The following is a 21528-nucleotide window of genomic DNA, read 5'->3' as shown; positions in this document are numbered from 1 at the left end:
CTCTGGTTCCTCCAGCGCTCCCCTTTTGCGCTCTGAAGGGAAGACCCCGGTCTCCCAGCGGGGAGGAAGCAGCGTGCGGCGAGCGTTTCGTGCGGCGAGCGTCTCCCCCCGCCGCCGCGGGAGCCTCGCGGTCGGGACAAAGGCGAAGGGCGCTTCTGAGCGGGGTGACCTCGAGCCGCCTGCGCGCTTGGAGCCCTTGGGGTTTGAGAGGGCGAGAACCGGGCGTGTGGCCCCTTTGCCCCTTCTTACCTGGGAAGGTTTCAGCTGTCGTCGGCGTCTAAGGAAACACGCTGGGACGCCTCCCGATTTAAGTCATTTGTATGTTTTTAAAGCGCTTGGCTCGCGAAGGGCGCTTCTGAGCGGGGTGACCTCGAGCCGCCTGCGCGCTTGGAGCCCTTGGGGTTTGAGAGGGCGAGAACCGGGCGTGTGGCCCCTTTGCCCCTTCTTACCTGGGAAGGTTTCAGCTGTCGTCGGCGTCTAAGGAAACACGCTGGGACGCCTCCCGATTTAAGTCATTTGTATGTTTTTAAAGCGCTTGGCCTGGTTTCTGTCAATTATTTGTCAAGGCAGATGTTCCTTTTTCTTTCCCTGCTTGAAACTGCGTCCAACAACCTCCGCGTTCAAGAGTAGCTCCGTTGTAACAAACGTGTCAGGGTACACAGGCCAACTTGGACTAAAGAAACGGTGACGGTTTTAGATTTGTAGGATCTCATAAGCCCTGTGTATGTATTCGCTTATTTTAAGCCCTCGCTGTTTCGAATTTTATTTTCTTTACCGTTGTATAATTGCTTATTCTTCCTACAACTTCAGAATCTTAGACAACAGCTGGTGGTTTGAAACTTTATGTGGCATCCGTTATTTTCCGTTGTGTCCTTCATTGGCTGTGCCTTTATTAGTAGGCATTTTATTTTATTGTTCTAGGTAACTTTTATAGTTCTTCCTTACAGCTCTGTAAGTTCTCTCTCTGGGTTTATTGGGTTGTTTTTTTTTTTTTTTTTAAATGAATGCCCATCATCTTACGTGCATCCTTGTAGGGACATTTTAACCCTTGAAAGGGTGATGTTTGTTTTGCAGATTCCGATTCTGGCTCTGAATCTGATTCCGATCAGGAGAATGCTGGCTCTGGTAGCAATGCTTCTGGAAGCGACAGTGACCAGGATGATGACAGGGAGGCGATAAAACCGAGTAATAAGGAGTTATTTGGAGATGATAGTGAGGATGAAGGGGCATCCCATCACACAGGGAGTGACAACCACTCGGAAAGATCCTACAATCGATCTGAAGCTTCGGGACATTCTGAGCGTGAAGATAACGATCAGTCAGACGTGGACCAGCACAGCGTTTCAGAAGCTGCTCACGATGATGAAGAGGATGATCGCGGGCATGGGTCGGATGAAGGCAGTCATCATTCAGAGGGTGATGGTTCTGAAAAAGCACATTCAGAGGATGAGAAGTGGGGCAAGGAGGACAAAAGCGATCAGTCAGACGACGAGGAGAGGCAGCAGAACTCTGACGACGAGGAGAGGCAGCAGAACTCTGATGATGAGGAGAAGGTGCAGAACTCTGATGAAGATGAGAGGCCGCAGATGTCTGACGATGAGGAGAGACTCCAGAACTCGGACGAGGAGAAAATGCAGAACTCCGATGATGAGGAGAGGCCGCAGGTCTCAGACGAGGAGAAGATGCAGAACTCGGATGATGACGAAAGGGCCCAGCATTCTGACGAGGAGAAGATGCAGAACTCTGACGATGACGAAAGGCCCCAGCACTCCGATGAGGAGGACCAAGAGCATAAATCTGGTAGGACTGAATGCAGTGGTAATAATTTGCTTCTGGTTTGATCTCTCTTTATTGTTTCATTTATATTGGCCTGAAAAGATTCAGACTTCAATGTAAAGGCATTAATCACGTAGCTTTCAACTATGGTCATCTTTGTAATGTTTTTTTTTATGCAGCACTTCTAAATTCCTTTTCATCTGACTCAACTTATTAGTACAAAGGAATTTTAAAATAACGTGGAACAAAATTTTTCATTTGCTGAGACTAATTATGCTCCTTAGTAGAGTCTGCAAGGGGCAGCGATAGCGAAGATGAAGTTCTGCGAATGAAGCGAAAGAAACCGATTGCATCGGATTCAGAAGTGGACAGCGATACAGAAGGACAGAAAGGTAAATGGTGGCGTTGTTTTGTGGGGATTTGGTTCATTTAATCCTCATCTTAAGCGCGCCATTCATCTGCTACAGAACTTGATAAAGTTGATAGCGCTTGCTATACGGTGTAACTATAGTGCCATGGAAATAACAAAACAGCACAGCAAGAATTCTGTGTGGGGAAGTACACGCTGCGTTTCTGCTGATTATCTCTAGTTAGCTCTATCAGTTTTTCATTTTCCTTCATGAGAGACAGAGCTTTTCTTTTGCGAATGTCATGTTTCGCACATTTTTACTGAAGGGTGTTAAGAAATGGTGCCTCTAATCAGAGCAGCCCAGAGAAGCTGTACTGGCTTTTGTGATGTTTAGCTGGCTGAGAAAGAGGTGTTGAGTCTTCTGAGAAGTAAAACTCCAAAACGCGTAATGAAGTTGCTGTTTACATATATTTAAGTTGTTTACTTGAGTAAAGGACGGTCTTATACTCTTGATTCTTCTGTTGCCATTTTTCAGCTAGATTCTCTTATTTGATAGAGCCTTTTCAGAAAAACATACCTTGAATCCTTAACTTAAAAATACAAGGGAAAACTGTTTTTCAGGATAAGGGGAACAACGCGTCTTCATAAACATTCGCAATTTTTAACCTTTGTAGGTAATTTTAAGTGGTAATAAAAGTGAAGGATGTGTTAATCTTTTTTTCTGTGAGTGTGCTTACATGTAGGGGGGTGTGCGCACTTGTATATGTATTTTAAAATAGTAATTTTTCTGCTCAAGAGCATGCAGATGTCATGGATCTGTTCGGAGGTGCAGATGACATCTCCTCAGGGAGTGATGGAGAAGACAAGCCACCAACTCCAGGACAGCCCATTGTGAGTAGACTTGACTTTTTAAATAATTAACATGCCATCCCACTCTGAAGTGCAGAACACTGATTGAGTTTGATAATATTTTAGTGAAAAAAAGACTAACAGCATTAAGTAAGCATTACAGATAATTTTGCCCTAGCAAAAAGAAGTATTAAAGTTTTATACACTGCGATATCAGATGGATTCATTTATCTGCCTTCCCCCATTCCTGCTCCACTTTTTGTACTTGAAAGAAATATACTGAGTAGTTTTGATTGCCATCAAGGGAAATGCAAAGTCATAGCTGTCTTTGGTACCTTAGTACAGCTATTTGAGAAATATTTTCATTTTGGGTCTTGAGATAATACAATAAAAATATTTTTTTTTATCTGGGAAAAGTTGTCCCCCATTTACTCTCCAGTGCGTAGCTGAAAACTGTATGTCGGCTGCTTTGCTGTCTCCTTACTGTCTTTGGTCTCTTGAGTTTGCATTGGTATTTGAAATCACTTTAAGTGGCACATGAAAATGCTGAATTGGATTGCTTTCACTGAAAACGTGCGAGCTCCTTCACCCAAAGCTTCCCCATCTCTCGCTGTGCATATGGATGACTTTTCTTCAAGCAAAATGTAAGTGCTTATTAGAGCACCAGTAGCCAGATAGACTTTTTTCACTTACGCTCCTATTCGCCTTTTTTTCATTAGGATGAGAATGGACTGAGTCAAGAACAGCAGGAAGAAGAGCCTATTCCAGAGACTAGAATAGAGGTAGAAATACCAAAAGTAAACACGGACTTGGGTAATGATTTGTATTTTGTGAAGCTGCCCAACTTCCTTAGCGTGGAGCCCAGGTAATTGCACATTAAATACATGATTGATGAGGTTTTTTAGTGTTTCCCTGTATTGCTTTTGTTTTAGTAACACAATTAAATATGTTGGCCATATTTAAAGTAGTTGACATTAAGTTGCACGCTTTTGTTTGTTACCAGTCAATAGTAGTATCTATTGTTGTTGTCTGATCAAGTGCTGAGTAATTTTCTTATGAGCTTGGGTTTCAGCTTGATTGAATAACTTTTTGTCTTTAAAAAACAAAAATATGATTTAATTGAAAGCACATGCTATCACTTGAATTTTAAACATGGGCTCAGACTCTGAGATGTGAAAGCCAAATTATTTAAAGTAGTTGACATTAAGTTGCACGCTTTTGTTTGTTACCAGTCAATAGTAGTATCTATTGTTGTTGTCTGATCAAGTGCTGAGTAATTTTCTTATGAGCTTGGGTTTCAGCTTGATTGAATAACTTTTTGTCTTTAAAAAACAAAAATATGATTTAATTGAAAGCACATGCTATCACTTGAATTTTAAACATGGGTTCAGACTCTCAGAGATGTGAAAGCCAAATGCATGGGATCTTTATGCACTTTGGAGTGAAAACATCATTTTGAATTTTAGAATAAGCCCTTTTTTATTTGTGTGTGCTAAATGTGCTATTTGACTGTGAAGAGGCTGATTACTCATTTTCCTATTTACCTAACCCAAGCTAAAGAAATTTTCTGGAATTGATAAGGAGAAACAAAATAAATTATTAGAGTTGTTTGTGATAGGTTTGGCCCTAAAGCCCACCTTCAGCACTTCTGGTAAACTGCTCTTAAATCCGTCTCTTCAAGTGTTTTGTTAAGCAACTTTATTGCATCGTTTAATAGGAGTCGTGTTAGCTGGCAGTGTAGCATTGGTTTTGTCATACGTTAGTTAAATCATTCTTCCTGGCTTTCGTGCTATGGACTCTTTCAGGAGAGAACTGTTAAGAATCCGGGTAGTGGCTGTAATCAGTGAGAGAAGTCCTGAGGATCTCTGGGGGTCAGACAGGACTGAAAATAGAATTGCACAGTAGCAGAGTCTCTTTATCACTTCTTCCCCTTGCAGCAGCCTGGAAACTATTAGGAAGGAGGCTAGGGAATGGCCTTCCCCCACTCACTCCCACCCCCGTCCTCAGGTTTTTTGAGGGAAGAGGGGAAAAACAATCTCATCTTCCTTTCCCTTTCGTTGGTTTTGAGATTCAAATAAAAAAACGACAAAGCTTGTGCTCTTAGAAAATCCCTAATTCACCACGTTTATAAGATGATAATTTTTCTTTTTATTTTCTCTGTATAATACTGTATATATTTTGTTCCAGACTGAACCCTGACCTCATCATCCTGATACTAAGGAAACAGTATTTTCTGAGGCAGACTTGCTTTCTTTAGCTAGAGCCATTCAGAGGGTCTGAATGTTAAAGTGGCTGTAATTGATGGTAGGGGAGACACTTGGGTAGGCCTCCCGTGGTGGAGAATCAATGCAGTAAATTACGGTACTGCAGAAATGGCCGTCTTGCAGCTGCAGTGCCTACTGTTGTGTGCAGTGTATAATTCAAACCTTTCAAGCACCTGTTATTTTGCACAACTCTAGAATAATCTGGATTAATTTTTAGAAGAGTAAAGGCTCTATTATATAATTTATTGCAGACCTTTTGATCCCCAGTATTACGAAGATGAATTTGAAGATGAGGAGATGCTTGATGAAGAGGGTAGAACTAGGTTAAAACTCAAGGTATAATGTTGATTTTCTTTTTTGAACTTATCTAGCCGCATGTCTTCAAAGTCTGTTTCAGGTATTTCAAAATGGTGTTTTGAGTTACGGTTCAGATTATGAAAGTGTGGAGCAGTTCAGTGCTGGGAAAAATTGGTCCATTTTAGTAATAAATTAAAAAAAGGCTTGACGGCTGCTTTTCACCTATAAAAGCAATACCTTTCACCGTCATTTCTTTGCATCGTGCAGCAAATTATCTAGCCTTTCTAACTGTAATTCTTGACCTATATAGAGTATATTTTACCACAGTATTCCTTACTATGAGTTAGAAAAAGTGTTTTGGGTTTTTTTTTCCCCACAGGTAGAAAACACAATACGATGGCGGATGCGACGAGATGAGGAAGGGAATGAGATCAGAGAAAGTAATGCACGGATAGTCAAATGGTCGGATGGAAGGTTAGCTTGGACTTTTTGCTACTGAAGGAATGCAGTTCTTACAGTGAAGTGCCGTGGTGTGCAAAATTGGAAGGTCAACAAACTTTGATGTCAGTTCTCCACAGCAGAAATTATTTTAGTGCTTTGAAAATTTTATGCTCTGCTTAGTTCGGATTGAGATCTAATTATTGGCTGTATATGAAAAGGAAACATGAAGGCTTTCTCCATTTATTAAATGAGGCAAAAAATAGATTGTAGTGGCTTTCTCAAGTAACTGATACATGAATCTCTTTTAAGCATGTCTCTCCACTTGGGCAATGAGGTCTTTGACGTGTACAAGGCGCCGCTACAGGGAGATCACAACCATTTGTTTATCAGACAAGGGACAGGTCTACAAGGACAGGCTGTTTTCAAGACAAAGTTAACCTTCAGGTAAACATGCTATTCTATATCAAATGTGGATACTACTTTTGCAATTAAGTGTTGGTAGCTAGTATGTAAAACTTAGAGATACTAGTTTGTAAACCTTCAGAGCTTAACTGTTTAATAAGGATGTGCTATTTTCCAAAGTCAGTCTTTCGATAAGGTTTTTCCTAAATTAGGTGTCCCAGTTTGAAAGGTTAATACGCTATTCGCTGCGATATGTAGGCTACATGTATTTTCTTATATATATTTTAATTTGCATTTTTAAGTGCAAGTCCTCATCTGAATCAGAAAGAATATTAATATTCCCTGAAATTAACCTTTCTTCTGATGCACAGTTGCTATCGAGATGATGATTATGTCTTGGGATATTGATGTGAAATGTGAGGATGATGATTTAGGCTGGTAATGGACTGCACATGGTTTGCTGAGAGAGGAATTGGTGTCTCCAGTAGCCGTTACAATGCACATGAATAAATAAATAAATAAAAGGACGATGCTTTTACTTCTGTGCAGATGAATCTTTGAAATCTTAAGTATGCTGGCCTTACCGTTGTCCTTTAAAAATGGATACATTCCTTTACGAAGTATTTAACCCCTAGCAATTTTTTCACAGGCCACACTCTACGGACAGTGCCACTCACAGGAAGATGACTCTGTCTCTGGCAGATAGATGTTCAAAGACCCAGAAAATTCGTATTTTGCCAATGGCAGGTCGCGATCCAGAGTCTCAGCGCACAGAAATGATTAAGGTATTGTGGCACGGAACTCTCCTATCTGCTGATTTAATCTAAAGAATCACAACTGTAATACAGCTGAACATTTCTGAACGTTTTATGACTTCATGAAAAACTGAGTGTATTTTGGAGTTACAGACAAGAGTTGTTAGCCAGGGGTGCAGTTTGCTTAACCTTACAGATTACAAAAAAATCAGACTATGTACAGTCTTTACACTGCTGTGAAATTATTTCAAAAGCTACAGTAGAATACAAGGTGCTCTTCAGTATTTTTTTTTTTTTTCCCCTCAGTCTTTATATATTGCTTCTTTCTTTGGACAGAAAGAAGAGGAGAGATTAAGAGCTTCCATTCGTAGAGAATCTCAGCAGCGAAGAATGCGGGAGAAGCAGCATCAGCGTGGTCTGAGTGCAAATTATTTAGAACCTGATCGCTATGATGAAGAGGATGAGGGAGATGATGCAATCAGTCTAGCAGCTATCAAAAACAGATACAAAGGTGGCATCAGAGGTAATAATAAACCTTACCAGCACGTAAGTAGGGCCTGTGTGATTCAGATGGATTAATTTCACAGGAGAGTCCTGGTAAGATGGTATTTTGCCAGTTCATTTGATACATGAGGAGACATGAATTCAGTTCGTATAAGTTTATTTTGTTCGCTCTGGGGTTAGATTCTGCCAGCTTTTTGTGGGACTAAATGTAAGATAATTATTTTTAATAGTTTCTCTTCCTCACCGATTTCAGATAAATATTTGTCTTTTCATTTTTCTCTGTAGAGGAACGTGCTAGAATCTACTCTTCTGACAGTGATGAGGGCTCAGATGAAGATAAAACACAAAGACTACTCAAGGCAAAGAAACTTACTAGTGATGAGGTAAGAAAAGGATTTTGTTCTTAAGCTACTCATTTTCAGTCAGGAACATTTCCTGCACTAAATCTAATTTTTTAAAGCTGAGACTTTCGTAGTTTCATTTATGCTGTGATGAATGTATTATTTGACTTGGCATGCTTTCCACGGTAATTAATCACCAATTTCTTATACGCTGCATTAGTTCGTAGACCTGAGTGATTCCCAAAGGAGGTCACTATTGTTACTGCTGATTTAAAGACGGAAAAATTTATGCAGAGTTATGTAAAATGACTTACCAAAATTATGCAATGAGTGAGAAGACTTAATATCGGAATCTTAGTGCAGTGTTGTCTCCTAAGCTACATGGTCCTCTCCTGTTTATTATGGAAATAGCGGAAGCATTTTCACATAGTAATTCTGCTCTTTTTAAATAGAAGAGTTAAAAAACTCAATTAAAAAGAGTAAATGTCCATTGCTAAATAGACGTTATCCATCACCCAAGTATCATCCTAAACATGAGGCCGTGATCGAGTTAACTGTTAGCTACAGCAGTGATGCTGTTTTGTCTTCTGAAATTGTGTTTTATTGGTTTGTAATTTACCACTGCTGGGTATAAGCAAATGAATCTTTGTGTATATCACGTCTTGAGGTTTAGTTCATTTCAAGTAATGTCACTTCTGATACAGCACTGCAGTGTAACACTTTTCAAAATTGACAGATACCGTTCCTGAGATTAAAACAACTATTTCCATCCAGTGGTAGAAGTGGAGCCAGGAAGCATATGGACTCTGGCCTGTATCAGCTATACCTGTGTAGTCTATTTTCCTGACCCTTGCTCCTCATTGTAAAATGCTTCCGTGGCAAAGAGCCACAGGACATTTACTGTGTACCTTGGGAAGCTGAAAGAAGAGGGGACTTTGGAATTCATGACAAAGGGCAATTGACTCTGGCTCCCAGGCTTCCCACTGCCCTGTTCAAGAGGGATTTGGGTTGGGTCAGGTGTTTGGCCTGCTTGGTTTTAGTAGCCCATTAGTTTGCTTTCTTTTAGACATTGCCAGCTCTGTATTACTGTAATCTTGCTGTTGATCAATACAGTGCAGCCCCAAGTTGCAGCCGTGCTTGCATTTCTCTCAAGCCAAGCGTGGTTTAGGAGCGGTAGTTTGGACACACCGGAGCTCTGCCGATAGTCACCTTCACTTACGTGGCAGAACAATAAATACAAATTAACTTAGCTTCATAGGTTCTTATTACTGCCTTGTAGGTTATGAGAGATGTTTTTACACTGGCATGCTAGTTTGATTAATCTCCCTGTCCTGTTTTACTGTAAATTATATTTTATTTAAATGTTTATGCATAGAATTATCATGCAGAAGTTTAAAAAAAGGAAGTTTGAGTCGGTCAGTGTAAGCTTATGGAATATTTTTTTAATGCTTTATATCACCATTTCCTTTAAGAGATTATTTTTAAATGTTTAAATTATTTTAACTATTGCCCTAAGATTTCTTTCAGTTGATTTCCTACAGTCATACCTAGTGTGCTACTCTAATAGCTGCTGAAGTGGCTAGAACCTTATTCTTGAATTTCAGAGGCTTCCATAATAAAACATCCCTTTCTTCTTAACAGAGTAATTTTGCAGCGTGGTTTGCTATGTGTCCTTCTAGTGAATGAATGCATGTCAGACTTCTGTAATCACAGCTGCTGAAATTCCAAAGTTGTGTTTAAAAATGACCGACGTATGACAGTTTTTGGTATGACACATACCTCTATAATGTAAGAAATCTTAATTTTTGAAGGAGCAAGCTTGTTCTCATTTGCATTTCTGTACTGTGCTTCCTGTAAGCTTCTCGGGAGGCATGTCTCGTTTCCCAGCCTGTTGGATGTTGGCTACATTCTGAATGCATGTTCTTGCTGCCGTGACACTACTCCTCTTCTACTGTCAGCTGAGTATTTGCACTAACAGGCATTGTAATACGAAGCAGAAGTAAAAATTAGTTTTTCTTTTAAAGACATAGATTCTGGCTTTTTATTATACAGTGAGGAAAAATTAATATTTCGGAAAATATGACAGTAATCCTGGAGACAGCCATAGCGAGGCATGTAGACAAAACTGTAATTTTGTGAGCTCTGCTAGTGTGTGTTAGTGGAGATTGAATTGTTTATTTGTAAGACACTACTAGTTGTTGGTTTATGACATAGCAACGTCAGGACTTTGCAATTCCAGTCTCTCGGAAGAAAAGGTCTAGTCAGCAGCATTTCTCTGCTGCTTGAGGAACAATAGCCTCCATTTTAAAATTACGTGACTTAAAGGTAATATTCCCATCAGGGCCACGGAGGGGTGCTACAGTATTACGAGCAAAAAACCAGTGATGCACCACTACTTACTTTCAGCCACCACGTAGGAAGTACGGTATTTGTAATACGTATCCGCATACGTGAAACACGGACTTCCTTGTACGCAGACGTGCTTTTATGTGCTGTCAGTCAACAACACAGCGCAAATCTTTGTCCGGGTAATAATTTGTTACCATTACTGAAAACATCAATCTATTATTAATACACTTGATCACCACACGGCAAGTAGTTTTACTTTATCCCCATTAATTATGGTAATTCTGCTAAACAGGAAGATGAATCATTTAACAATACCCTAGCTAGATTACAAGAGAATGCTTGTTCTGAGGAAGAAGCCATCATTGAGATTCCCACCCCTACTAATGTCTGTTTTCCATGCTTAAAATTCATTCCTAACTGAGATTCTCACTGTACTAACTTAATATGTTAATATAGAATAAAACGCTTTGAATAAAAAAATATTCATTAGAGTTCTGGGACTCTAATAATTCATTAAAGTTAACTAAACATTAAACTCAATCTTTGCTGCTTCTTAAAATGCAGGTAATATGTGTTGCTTTTTAAAAAAAAAAACCCAAAACCAACAAATGGAAAAAGGGATGAGGTTACTTAGACTTGAGGGTATTTTTAAAGATAGTCTTCTTTTTAAACAATAATTGAGTTACCACTTGTTCTTCATGTCAAAATTGATGAGTTTTGTATTAACAACTAGGGATTTGTAGTTTGATTAAACATTTTCGTAGCATTCTGATTTAAAATGTTGTTTGGAAGGATGATTTAAACTGAACTGGTGTAAATGCACATGGAATAAAAATCAACCTGTTGCCTCTATGTTTAGGTGCTAAAAATTGGGCATCCAGCCTATAAAAGTCATTACCCGTTTGCAAGCAATACCATAATTAACTCAATGATTTGAGTTCCTTTGACCAGCTTTGAAGCCTCCTGAACTACTCTATTTCTTGGACTGTAAACTGGTGGTGATCCTCAGCACTAGTGGTTTCTCATCAGTCTTTTTCCTTTATGCCAGAGAGTGGTTTAGTGTTTTGTTTAATGAACAAACAAAATGCCTACCCACTTAATGAATTTCTTTGCTTCAGTAGCTGTAATTTAGGGCATACAAGTGTCAATCATCTGAAAACTTAGCAAAGCTACCCAGGCTGCCCGAAGAGAGAGCTTCTGCATGTTGAAAAAGTCACTACAAATTCTAGGAATTGCCCATGCTCGTAAGACTTGCTGAGAATGATACTGCACATGCCGTAAATCCAGATTATGACACAAATTACTTCCATGCCGTAGTTCAGTTTGAAGCAGAGATGGTTGCATGTCCGTTGAGGTAAATGGAGCTGCAGCTGTATTGTGGACCCTCTCAGGTCGGGGTTTGAGACTGGTAGCCACGTTGACTGAACTTACCGATACATAAGCAGTCCTGCATCACAGTAGCACAAAATAGAAAAACTAGAACTAATAATTTTGCTTTTCTTACAAGAAAGCAAAATTTTGGTCTTTTTGTTCTTCTTCTGAGTTTTTTATTTTAGCTTGAAGTGTGTTGGTTTATTTTTGTCCTTTTTTGCCTTTAGGAAGGTGAACCTTCTGGAAAGAGAAAAGCAGAGGATGATGACAAAGCAAGTAAGAAGCATAAGAAATACGTGATCAGCGATGAAGAGGAAGAAGATGACGATTAATATTAAGGAAGCACAAAAGTTGATTTTTTTTTTTTATATATATTTTGAAGTCTGTGTTTCTGGTGTGAATAAAGTTTTTTGACTTCCTTTTATCTTTTAAGATTTTTCTCTTATTGTAGCAACTGTTGCACCAGGGATCATCACAGTGCCGTTTCTTATCTTGCACAGTACATTTTGTTTTGAGAATTGTAGTAACTAGTTATCCAAGTGAATTAATCAGTGATTTTTACTGAGTTCATTAGGAGAAACCATTCTAATCTCTATAGAATGCTTGAATGATAAGTTTGCCTGACAAGGGTATGGCGATTTAGCTTACCGTTTGCATGGAAGGGTTGGAAGAACATATGAGTGGTACAGTACAATTCTGTTTTTTTCCTAGATATTCCTTGTTTCCTGTTGACTGTGGACAGTACATTACTATGCTGGTATATTTTGATGACTGAAAATATTTCTTAGCATGTTTGAGTAAACTGTGAAGTTCCTGCCATTAGAATAGTTAACTGATCACAGAAGACATTTATTTTTCATGCATTGAAGCCCAGAATGAAAATCTGCATCTTGCCTGAGCATTAATAATAACAACAACAACAATAATAATAATAATAATTGGCACATGCTCATGATGTAAATGTCAGAGTAAAAGCACTTATTTAAACAAAACTAAGCAATTTCTGTAAGCAGAGATGAAAGTCTCCTTTAAAAGGTGAAGTGAACCACAGCGCAAAAATATATCCTAACAGTAGTGTCTCATAATTTCATCTAATCCTTATGGTGCTATTTCCTATTGTTCCTGGTGAGTTTTATAAATAGGTTTGTTTAGCTGGGAAGTCACTGAAGGAGAATGTTCTGGACGGAATCATTGCTGCTTTTACGCTATTTCTAAACACCTTATTTGATGATGCAATACCAGTTGTAAAGTGGGGAAAAGCTACAAGAAATATCCGAACTTTTCCACGCTTTCTTTCCAAGATGAAATACACAATACGTAGTTTCTCTCGGTGGTGAGAGAGCATTCAGATGTTGTCTGTGTTGCTTTTTTAACTGACTTCACACAGTCCTACAGAGCTTGGGTGCGACTTGAAAGAGGTAACGGGAAGAAAACAGAATTAGCTTAACGCCTCTTTAATCAAAACCATTGACTGATGCTGTGAAAAGTTTATTATGTGGATTTGTGTTGCGTAAGATGAAATAAAGTAGCTGACAGTTCTATAAGAAGGGCTGTTGCCCACCTCTCTCCTGCCCAGCTGAATTCTGCTTTTTTATAAAACAGTAGAAGGGTGCAAGTGCCTCAGTGACCATTTTGCTCTCGTGACATTCCCTCGTTCTTTGAGATACAGCTTTCAACCTGGACATCTTGCTTTTGTCATCTTTAATTAGGCTAGTAGTTTATCAAATTACTCTACCTCCATTTCTCCTGCCTGGAAGGTACGGGAAGCGTTCTAGCTGCAGTAGCACGGAGCTCTGCACGTGTTAATATATTCTGCTGAGCAGCTGACTGCAGCGTAGACATTTGCAAGTATGAAAACAAAGTGAAAAATTTCAACTCGGAAGTCTGAGTGCCTGAGAAACTGTTCTTTTTTTCTATAATTAAATTGTTATCTACGAGTTCCTGTGTCTCTTTAATGTGCAGATGAAACCTTTCTCCGTCTGCGGGAATTTTGACCCTGTAATCCTCCTTAGTTTAGACCTCTGTCGGGAGACCTCTTCCTTACATGAGGTTACCTGCTTTTCATTTGTAACCTTCTCGGGAAGAAGCCACCTGTATTCAAAGGGGCTCGTTCTGTGTGGATGTAACATGCTGTACTTTCACATAAAAGCCTCCCAGATACCTCTTAAACAACGAAGTTGGTGTATAGAAACACACCGCCATTTCACTGGTGATGTGTTTGCGTTTATGTCAGTTTAATTAAAGTGTTGGCTATTTTTATTTTTACTACATTCCTAAGAGTGAAAATGTTTTAATCGCTTTCATAGGTTTGATGCTGACTAAGCCTTTACTAAGTGGTCCACTTCAGCTTCCAAAAAATGAGGCTTTTTGTGGATTACAAAGATGAAAAGAAGTAATTTTTTACACTGTCGTCTTTTGTAAATTGCTCTTTTAAAGTCTTATTTAAACGTGGAATTTTAGAAAGTGTTTTCTCAGCTTAAATTGGTTTAACAGTCATCTTGTAATTAAAGTCACTTGAATGAACTTAGTCTTATCCACAGTATTCTTTTAGTTGTGAGTCTAATGTATAGTTTTATTTAACTCGAAGACAGTTTTTACTATCCCTTTTCCCAGCCTCCAAGTATGAGAGAATTACTTGGAATTGGTTCATTTTACCCAAATTAAAAATATTAAGCCAAAGGAAAGAGGCTGTAGACTGAACCGTGTTTACTCTTGTACTGACTGCTCAGAATACTTCTTCCAGAAAGGGCATGATTTGAACAACTTCCAAAAAAGACGCGTTTCTCTGAAGAGCTGATACTAAGCTACTAAAGTGTGAGCACTAGTTTTTCTGGCTAGTGGCAGGATATAGGATAAATTCTCTCGAAACAGTCACTGAAAGCTGTTCTTGGCTATATAGTTTTGTTGTTTCAAGTAGATCCTTCAACTGTATCCTGGTTTCCAGCTGGTCTGGAGTTTTCTTTCTAGTACCTGGTAGCATTTTCCACCAGCCGTTTTGCTCCATCCTAGCCGTGCAACTTGGCGTGGTGGTCGTGTTGCAGCACACCTGATGGATCGGGGAGTGCCCACCGAAAGGAGCAGCTGCCCATGCAGTCCTTCGCCCTTCCTAGCGGCAGCGCTGGCTGTATCTAGCCCAGCTCAGTGAGTCACCTTGCTAAACTGTCAGGAGATTTCTTTTCTGCTGAGTGCCTGTGTTTTCTGCCAGGCATGCCTGCAGAACTGCCTTGTTGGCCGTGGGAGCATCGGAGCCAGCTCAGTCAGTTGGCGTGGTCGTGACTTGGGGGACATCAGGGAAGGGTGATCTCTTCGGCAGAGGTGAACGTTGACTTGGCTTTCTTTTGAAAGCTTACCCTGACCGTGCAGAAAGAAGTGACTCGTTTTCTCCTGGTGTAGCTGCCTGAACTGGCACACTGAAGAGTCAGCTGTGCCTTGAGGTGGTGCAAGGGGAAGCAGAGGTGGAGCTGGACAGATCCTGTATATGGCCGCGCGTTTTAGCTCAGCCCTGATAGGAAGCTGCAGCCTGAGGAATGTGTTAAACATGAGATGGTGACCTTCCTATGAAGTCACGGGTATTTATTTCTCAGCCAGGAGGCAGGGGGGTCCTCGGTGTCAGCCCGTGCCAGTAGAGTGCTTTTGTTTAACAGTGCTAGACTGCTGATCAGGCTGTCTGGGGGCGGTCAAATGTACAGAGGTTGTTACAGGGGAATGGTTGAGAAGATGGTTTCTTTCTGATAAATGTTCTTTTCATTTTTGCTATAAGAGGTGTAATGTCATACACTTGTGAAACTTAAATGGGCTACTCTAACGCTCAGGAGCTTGCCTCTGGCTTGACTTGGAAGTGTTTCTTGGAGAGCAATGTGATGCCCTTTGACTTGAGCTCGGGCTTTTTAATACTTGTCTGGACATGAAAGACTTGCAGAAAAGCTACAAACTGGTATTGATTACTAGCTTGTATCTTTAATTGCTTTAAAACTCCTGGGCATTCTGAGGAATTATATAAGCTAAGTAGTTGCAAAAATAACATAAAATTAAGTACATCTGTGCTGAAATGATTCTCTGACACAAAGCCTTTTTATTTGGGGAAAAAAAAAAAGGAAAAAATTATTTGACAACACTTTCTGGTTTCTTGAGGTTTTTGGTGGTTGTTTTTAAAGGGTATTTTTACCCTATGAATCTTAGTTTACTGGGCTGATATTTGGAAAAACTCAGTTATTAAAGTGGGAGCTTAACTTCAGAAAGTGGTTTTTGTTTTGGTCTGGGTTTTTTTCCCATTAAGGCTTAGTCTTGAAGAAATGAGAGGTGGCAGAGCCAGCTTACCAACAGGCGTAACTTCATGTCTCTGGGTTATGTTGAAATTTTCTGGGAAGCAGTAGCATGTTGTGTTCTTTATTTATTGTAAATATAAATAAAATCTTATAAAACAGTGGAAGTATTAACTAACATACTCTCTTCTTTACATCCTGTGACTGCGTCAGATTATATCTCATTTTATATTGTTTCATGCTTTTCTTGTTCTTTGCAAGATACCTCACTTCAGAATATAACTGTGGAAGTGAGGTGTTAATCTTAGCCTGGTAATTTGGCAGTTTTCTGAGGGTTGTTTTTTTTTTTTCCATCGAGTGTAAAGATGTATGATAAACATTCTGTACAGGACAGGTTCTTACAATAAGACTCAGTATTGATCTTATGATAAGTCCATTTTTGGAAAATTTACATGGGTGCTGAAGGAGCACTCTCATTTTCGATATGTAATATATTCATTATGAAATAAACATTGGGGTTTTGGTAGCAGCAGTACCAGCCCTTCCATTCAGGTGTTTAGTACACTTGTATTTACTGTTCACGTGCTCGGTTGGGGGGTGTAACTTTGAGCTCTAGAATCCTGCTATAGCTGCTGGTCCAGTGTTGGTTCTGGTCATATTTGCTGCCAGCAGCTTTGAGGTTTGTTTACTGGCATAGAACAAGGTAACTGTATTTAAACTGCATGAGCTTCCTATCTCCCAGTCATAAGTTTTTAGCTTAAAATGAACTGCTACTTGGACTATGCTATATTTGTGAAGGGAGGAGTGTATCCCAGAGAAGATAAGGAAGGATCAAGCCAAAGTGTTGTGGCTAAAACATGGTTGGTTGGTTGGTTTTTCTTTTCTTGTTTTTCCCTCTCAAAAGTAACTGGAAGAAGCTCAAATGCCAAGATCACAGTTCAAATTGATCAAGATCACACAATTTAAAATTGACCCTGGGCAGCTTGCACATTTCCAAATCCACACCTGATAATGTTAGGGGGTTTTCTCCTTTCTTGCAAGCAAGTTAATCTGTGTTGATTTAAGGGAAACAGTTAATCTAGACTCTGAAAGGTATCTTTCTTTCAGTAAAGATAGTTCACATTTTTCTTAGAGGATACCTCATTTTCTATTAACATTAACGCAACTTGAGTTACTACCCCTTTTCCATAACCACGTTGCTACGCTATGTATGTCAGATCAGTAATTTGTCTTTTGGATTGAATTTTCTGTGTTGTGTCTCTCAGTACAGGTTTTTCTGGTGATTAGGAAAGGAAATGAGAATATTCTTCCTTTGGAAAAAAATGCAAAATACCTGCTGTCATTTTGAGAAGCCTTGGTGATCATTTACAGCTTCATGTCTGATGATGAAACAAGAGGCTTAAATAACGAGGACAGAAATAGTGGAGTGTTAGCTTACAGACTAAAAACGTTTGTCTGTTGTTCTTCCCAACAGTTCTGTGAATTGCCTTGGACGTAGATGGTGTTCCTCTGTTCTTGGAACTTACACCGGTGCTTATTGAACGTAGATAGTCTTAGTCCAATGGAAAAAGCTTATGGTTTCATAGAACTGCAAATTTTGGCCCAAATATGTTTGGATTCTTAAATCAGTCTTCCGAGAATGACCGGGACACGTTCTTATGTTGGGACTAAGTACATTTACATCAACCTAGTGGGAGAACATAGGATACAGATCAAAGTCTTGCAGTACCTACAGTAAAGACGTTTGATCCCGTAGCAACCTCCTGTATTTTAAAAAGAGTTAAACTGATGAAGGCTAAACTTTCACATTACAGTTTCAGGAAAGTATGTAAGTTTTGTAACAGTCATAAATGGTCTAATATACCTAAGATGTACATTGCAATGGTCTACATGTAACAATGAATGGAAATCGATTTAGAGGGGAGCAGCCTTCAAGTCAGCGAGTTGACTTGACAGGCCTGTGGTTTTTAAGGAGGGTTGACGCTTTCAGAAGTGTTTGGGCTTATGGTGAAGGATAGCCAAGCCAAGCTAAAGTATCGTAGAGATAAAATGGTCAGCTTCCAGAATAAATACACAGGATCCTTAACCCAGTGAACTGTAGGTGCTCCGTCTAGGATGTGAAAGCTGTCTTAAGGAAAAAAATCTGTCTGTTCGTCTAATGAGGGTGTATAAAGCCTGTTACAGTCCCTGGTGAGTTTTTATGGTAGGTTTGTAAAAGATCCAAGAAATGTGTTGTACAGTGAAAACACAAACTCAGCCTTGACTTGTCACTGTGTGACTAGGCATTGCTATAAAACCAAGAGATTCATTTGTTTCAGGTAAGGGGGGGATTGGGTTCCCTGGGAAAATAAGTCGTCTTTTTCTGAAGTAGGGTGTGCAAATAAAGCACACTCGGGGAGGAAAAGATAGACAAGTACCTTCAGCAGAAATACAGGAATTTGTTACTAGCTGTTCTCTTCTCTAAAGTTATCAAGACAAATTGGTCTTCATTTCGGCACCCAATGAAGTGTGCAGTTACAGGACGTGCCTGGTCACTGTCAGTATTAATTTCAGGTCTGTACTGAAACTTTTCCAAGGATTTAGGGAATGAGCCAGCGAGCGGCAATACAGCTGCCATATGGGCAGGTTTTGAATAGTCCGTCAGAGCCCAGAGCGAGGAATGCAGCATTACAGAGGCAGCGAGTTCTGGCGCCCAGTCAGTTTCTGTGAGCGTGTTTAACCTTCAGTTTAGGAAAGAGAAGTCCCGCTGAGCACAGCACCCTTAAAACATTGCTGTCCAACGGAGTCAAAGCATTCCAATACGGGATTATATCTTCAGCTAAACTCAAGGGCACCTTCTTCTCTTGCAGTCATGCTTAGTCATGGATACTGGGATATACATGGAGAATAGATTTTCATCTTGACAGCCAACTGACTTGATCTGGCTGCTCTTACTCTATGGACATGTCGGATAGGATGTTGCTGTAAATAAAAAAACCTGATGGGTACGAACATGCCATGTCTGAGTTTAAATATACTTAATTGCAATGGGATGAAAAAATCACGGGGTAGGGGAATGAATATTCAAGGATAGCGGGAGTTGTCTTATATCAGCTGAATGAGATCCAGAGTTTTCTGCAGCTCTAACTGCCCCTGTTCTTATCACAGAAGTAACATCTGTGCATCTATTTAGGTTATTTATGGTGCTTGTCTGGTTTGATAATTAGGTTTGTGTCTGCTGTAACCATTTAGATAATGTTTTCCCAGGATCTGCACGGGCAGTGGTTTTCTGCTTTTGGAAAGTGTGGGGTGGAAAGCTCCTTCGGAAGGGTCCCCTCCTGCCCTTCAGGTGATGTCTGTGGTTTGATGCTGCAGTCAGCTCACTCCACTGAGCGTGATGTTCCTGTGATCTAAGCGGACTGCATTTTCCTTTGGAAGCAGTTCATTCACAGTTGCCTTGGGCGGAGGCTTTTCTGTTGTGAGCTGAATGATGCTGCTATTTTCATAGTAGTGGCAGAGCACAAAGAATTAAGAGGAAGGACTTGGAAGTTTCATATCTAAGCTATTTGTTAAGGACCTTGTCAACAATGAGCTTTGGGAAGCTCTTCAGAACTGTTAATGCCTGTAACTGCAGGTACGGTTAGGCATGCGGCTGTGTGCTGGGTTGTGAGACACTCGCATCGGTGCATCATTTTAGATTCACTGTGAATTAATTGTAGAGAATATCAGCATGGACTTTGTCTGCTTAATCAACTGGTGGTAATTTAGTAGTATCTTTAAATACTTTCTTCCTTCTGAAGAAAACCTTGTTTAGAAAAGCTGATCGTTAGAGCATATGGATGGGCTTTTCTTTGCTAAGAAAGAGATGCTGTGCTCTGTTGATGTGTTCCCCCGCTTGATAACACGTGGGAGAACCTTCCTGTACCAGTAAGTGAGTCAAAATGTGCGTGAGGGGTAGGTAAGGGGGGATCGGTGTTTTATGAATACCATTCACAGTTTTTTTTCATATATATTCACACATATGAATGTCTATTTTTCACGTAATTCTAATGTCTCTGGACACGGTCAAAAACTTTCTTCATATCTCCAGATGAAAGTGCTTTCTGAACATGATTGCAAAGTGACCACACTTAAACTGAAAACATTTCACTAATCTGTGGATATGTTACCCTTTTACAAATACTGTTTGATCTCTCGGAACTAAATAGGATTACTCTGGCTCTCAGACTTTCTCAAACACTAAATCTGGAGTAGCCGCTGGCATGTAGCAGCCAGCACCGTGTATGTCGTTATCTGTCTTAAAATTTAGTCCTCCCGTAGCACGACGTTACTAGATGCTGGGGAAAACTAAGTCTGTGAATGCTGCGCTGCCCGTTTGAAGACTTGAGTCATTTTGTAATTTGGCACTTTACTGGACTTAAGGGCTGCCATTTTCCTTAGTTATTTACTGCCTCTGCTCCTGCATTTCTAAATTTTGGGACAACTTTCCCTTCAGTTAGCCAGCGAAGGTTTTGAGTAAGCAGGATAATCTGAGCTTTTTCAAGCTATTTAAATGTCCTTAATACATGTGACAATGACATTTGTTAAAGGCAATTCTGAATTTACGTCACGTGAATTACATAAATGTGTAATGCACCGTGATTGCAGTATGTTCAGTAGAAACACACCTCTGCGGAAGTCACACAGCTGTGTAGAGCAGCGTTTTTAAATCTGATTTCTGTCTGAACTTATTTGCAAGGGATCCACACCACGCAACTAAGAAAAGCTTGGCCAGTTGTGAATAGGCGTATATCGGATATGCGGAAGAGCTAATACTACTGTTAAGAATTGAGGCTGCAGACTGGAAAAGGTTGAGAGCCGCTGACCGGGACTCTAGGGACAGTTCGTAGTTTTGTTCGCAGCGCTGGATATGACAGTAGTTTGCACCTGAAATACGCTTGGCTGCATAGAAAGAACAATTCCCAGATAAGCTGGAAGGAAGCTTTTTTAAGGGAAGAAGTTATTTTGAGGCATGTTTCATAAACTCCTTTTGAGCCTATCTTTATCCCCCTTTTTTTTTTTGCCTTCCTTTCATGACGTCTTAATAAATCTCTTCAGACCTTCCTAGGCCAAACAGGTTTTTGTTGTTACACGACCTCATTCAAGGTGCGCTGGCAGATCAGCTGGTATTGCCGGGGAGCTAGAAATGAGAGCTCAAGCTTTTTGACGCAGTTAAGAAAACAAGGTGTCACGTTTGAATTGGGGATCTCTGGGAGCAGTTTAAGACAGATGCATTGCATGCTGCGGGGCTGAACTCTGAGCAAACACCCATTTTTTCCAGCAGACTGTGATTGTAAAATTTAAAAAGAATATACAGCTTTCAAGAGTTATTAGACATTTTAGGTAAATGGGCTTTCTGAAGGCCTTTGATCTCGAAGGGGTCTGGCTTTTACATGTTTCTTAGATCAGGTTGTATAGGTGTCTCAAAAACCTGAAAAGCTTTCAAATTAAAGGTGGATGGAAAAAAAAAAAATCTGTTGTTTTGGAAGCAGAGGAATGGCAGAACTCTCAGCAGGTGGGTAATCTAGCAGAGGGGCTTTGTTGCATGAA

General features: G+C 40.0%; 1 protein-coding gene across 1 annotated transcript in view; it reads left to right on the top strand.

Moving 5' to 3' along the window:
- LEO1 (LEO1 homolog, Paf1/RNA polymerase II complex component) overlaps positions 1–12079 on the top strand; it is a 13083-nt gene extending 1004 nt beyond the window's left edge. The window contains exons 2-13 of the mRNA XM_009276601.2: positions 39–201; positions 1075–1800; positions 2064–2168; positions 2922–3016; positions 3694–3839; positions 5490–5574; positions 5915–6009; positions 6286–6420; positions 7028–7163; positions 7470–7656; positions 7923–8020; positions 11926–12079. Coding sequence (XP_009274876.1) covers positions 39–201; positions 1075–1800; positions 2064–2168; positions 2922–3016; positions 3694–3839; positions 5490–5574; positions 5915–6009; positions 6286–6420; positions 7028–7163; positions 7470–7656; positions 7923–8020; positions 11926–12030 — 2076 coding nt within the window. The 3' untranslated portion in view covers positions 12031–12079. The remainder of the gene's footprint in view (positions 1–38; positions 202–1074; positions 1801–2063; positions 2169–2921; positions 3017–3693; positions 3840–5489; positions 5575–5914; positions 6010–6285; positions 6421–7027; positions 7164–7469; positions 7657–7922; positions 8021–11925) is intronic.
- Positions 12080–21528: the final 9449 nt, after the last annotated feature.

Source organism: Aptenodytes forsteri, unplaced genomic scaffold (genome assembly GCF_000699145.1).
Source record: "Aptenodytes forsteri isolate BGI_AS27 unplaced genomic scaffold, ASM69914v1 Scaffold1, whole genome shotgun sequence".
NCBI classification, from domain to species: domain Eukaryota; kingdom Metazoa; phylum Chordata; class Aves; order Sphenisciformes; family Spheniscidae; genus Aptenodytes; species Aptenodytes forsteri.
Note: the sequence above shows the minus strand (reverse complement) of the source record. Positions and strands in the feature narration are given on the sequence as shown.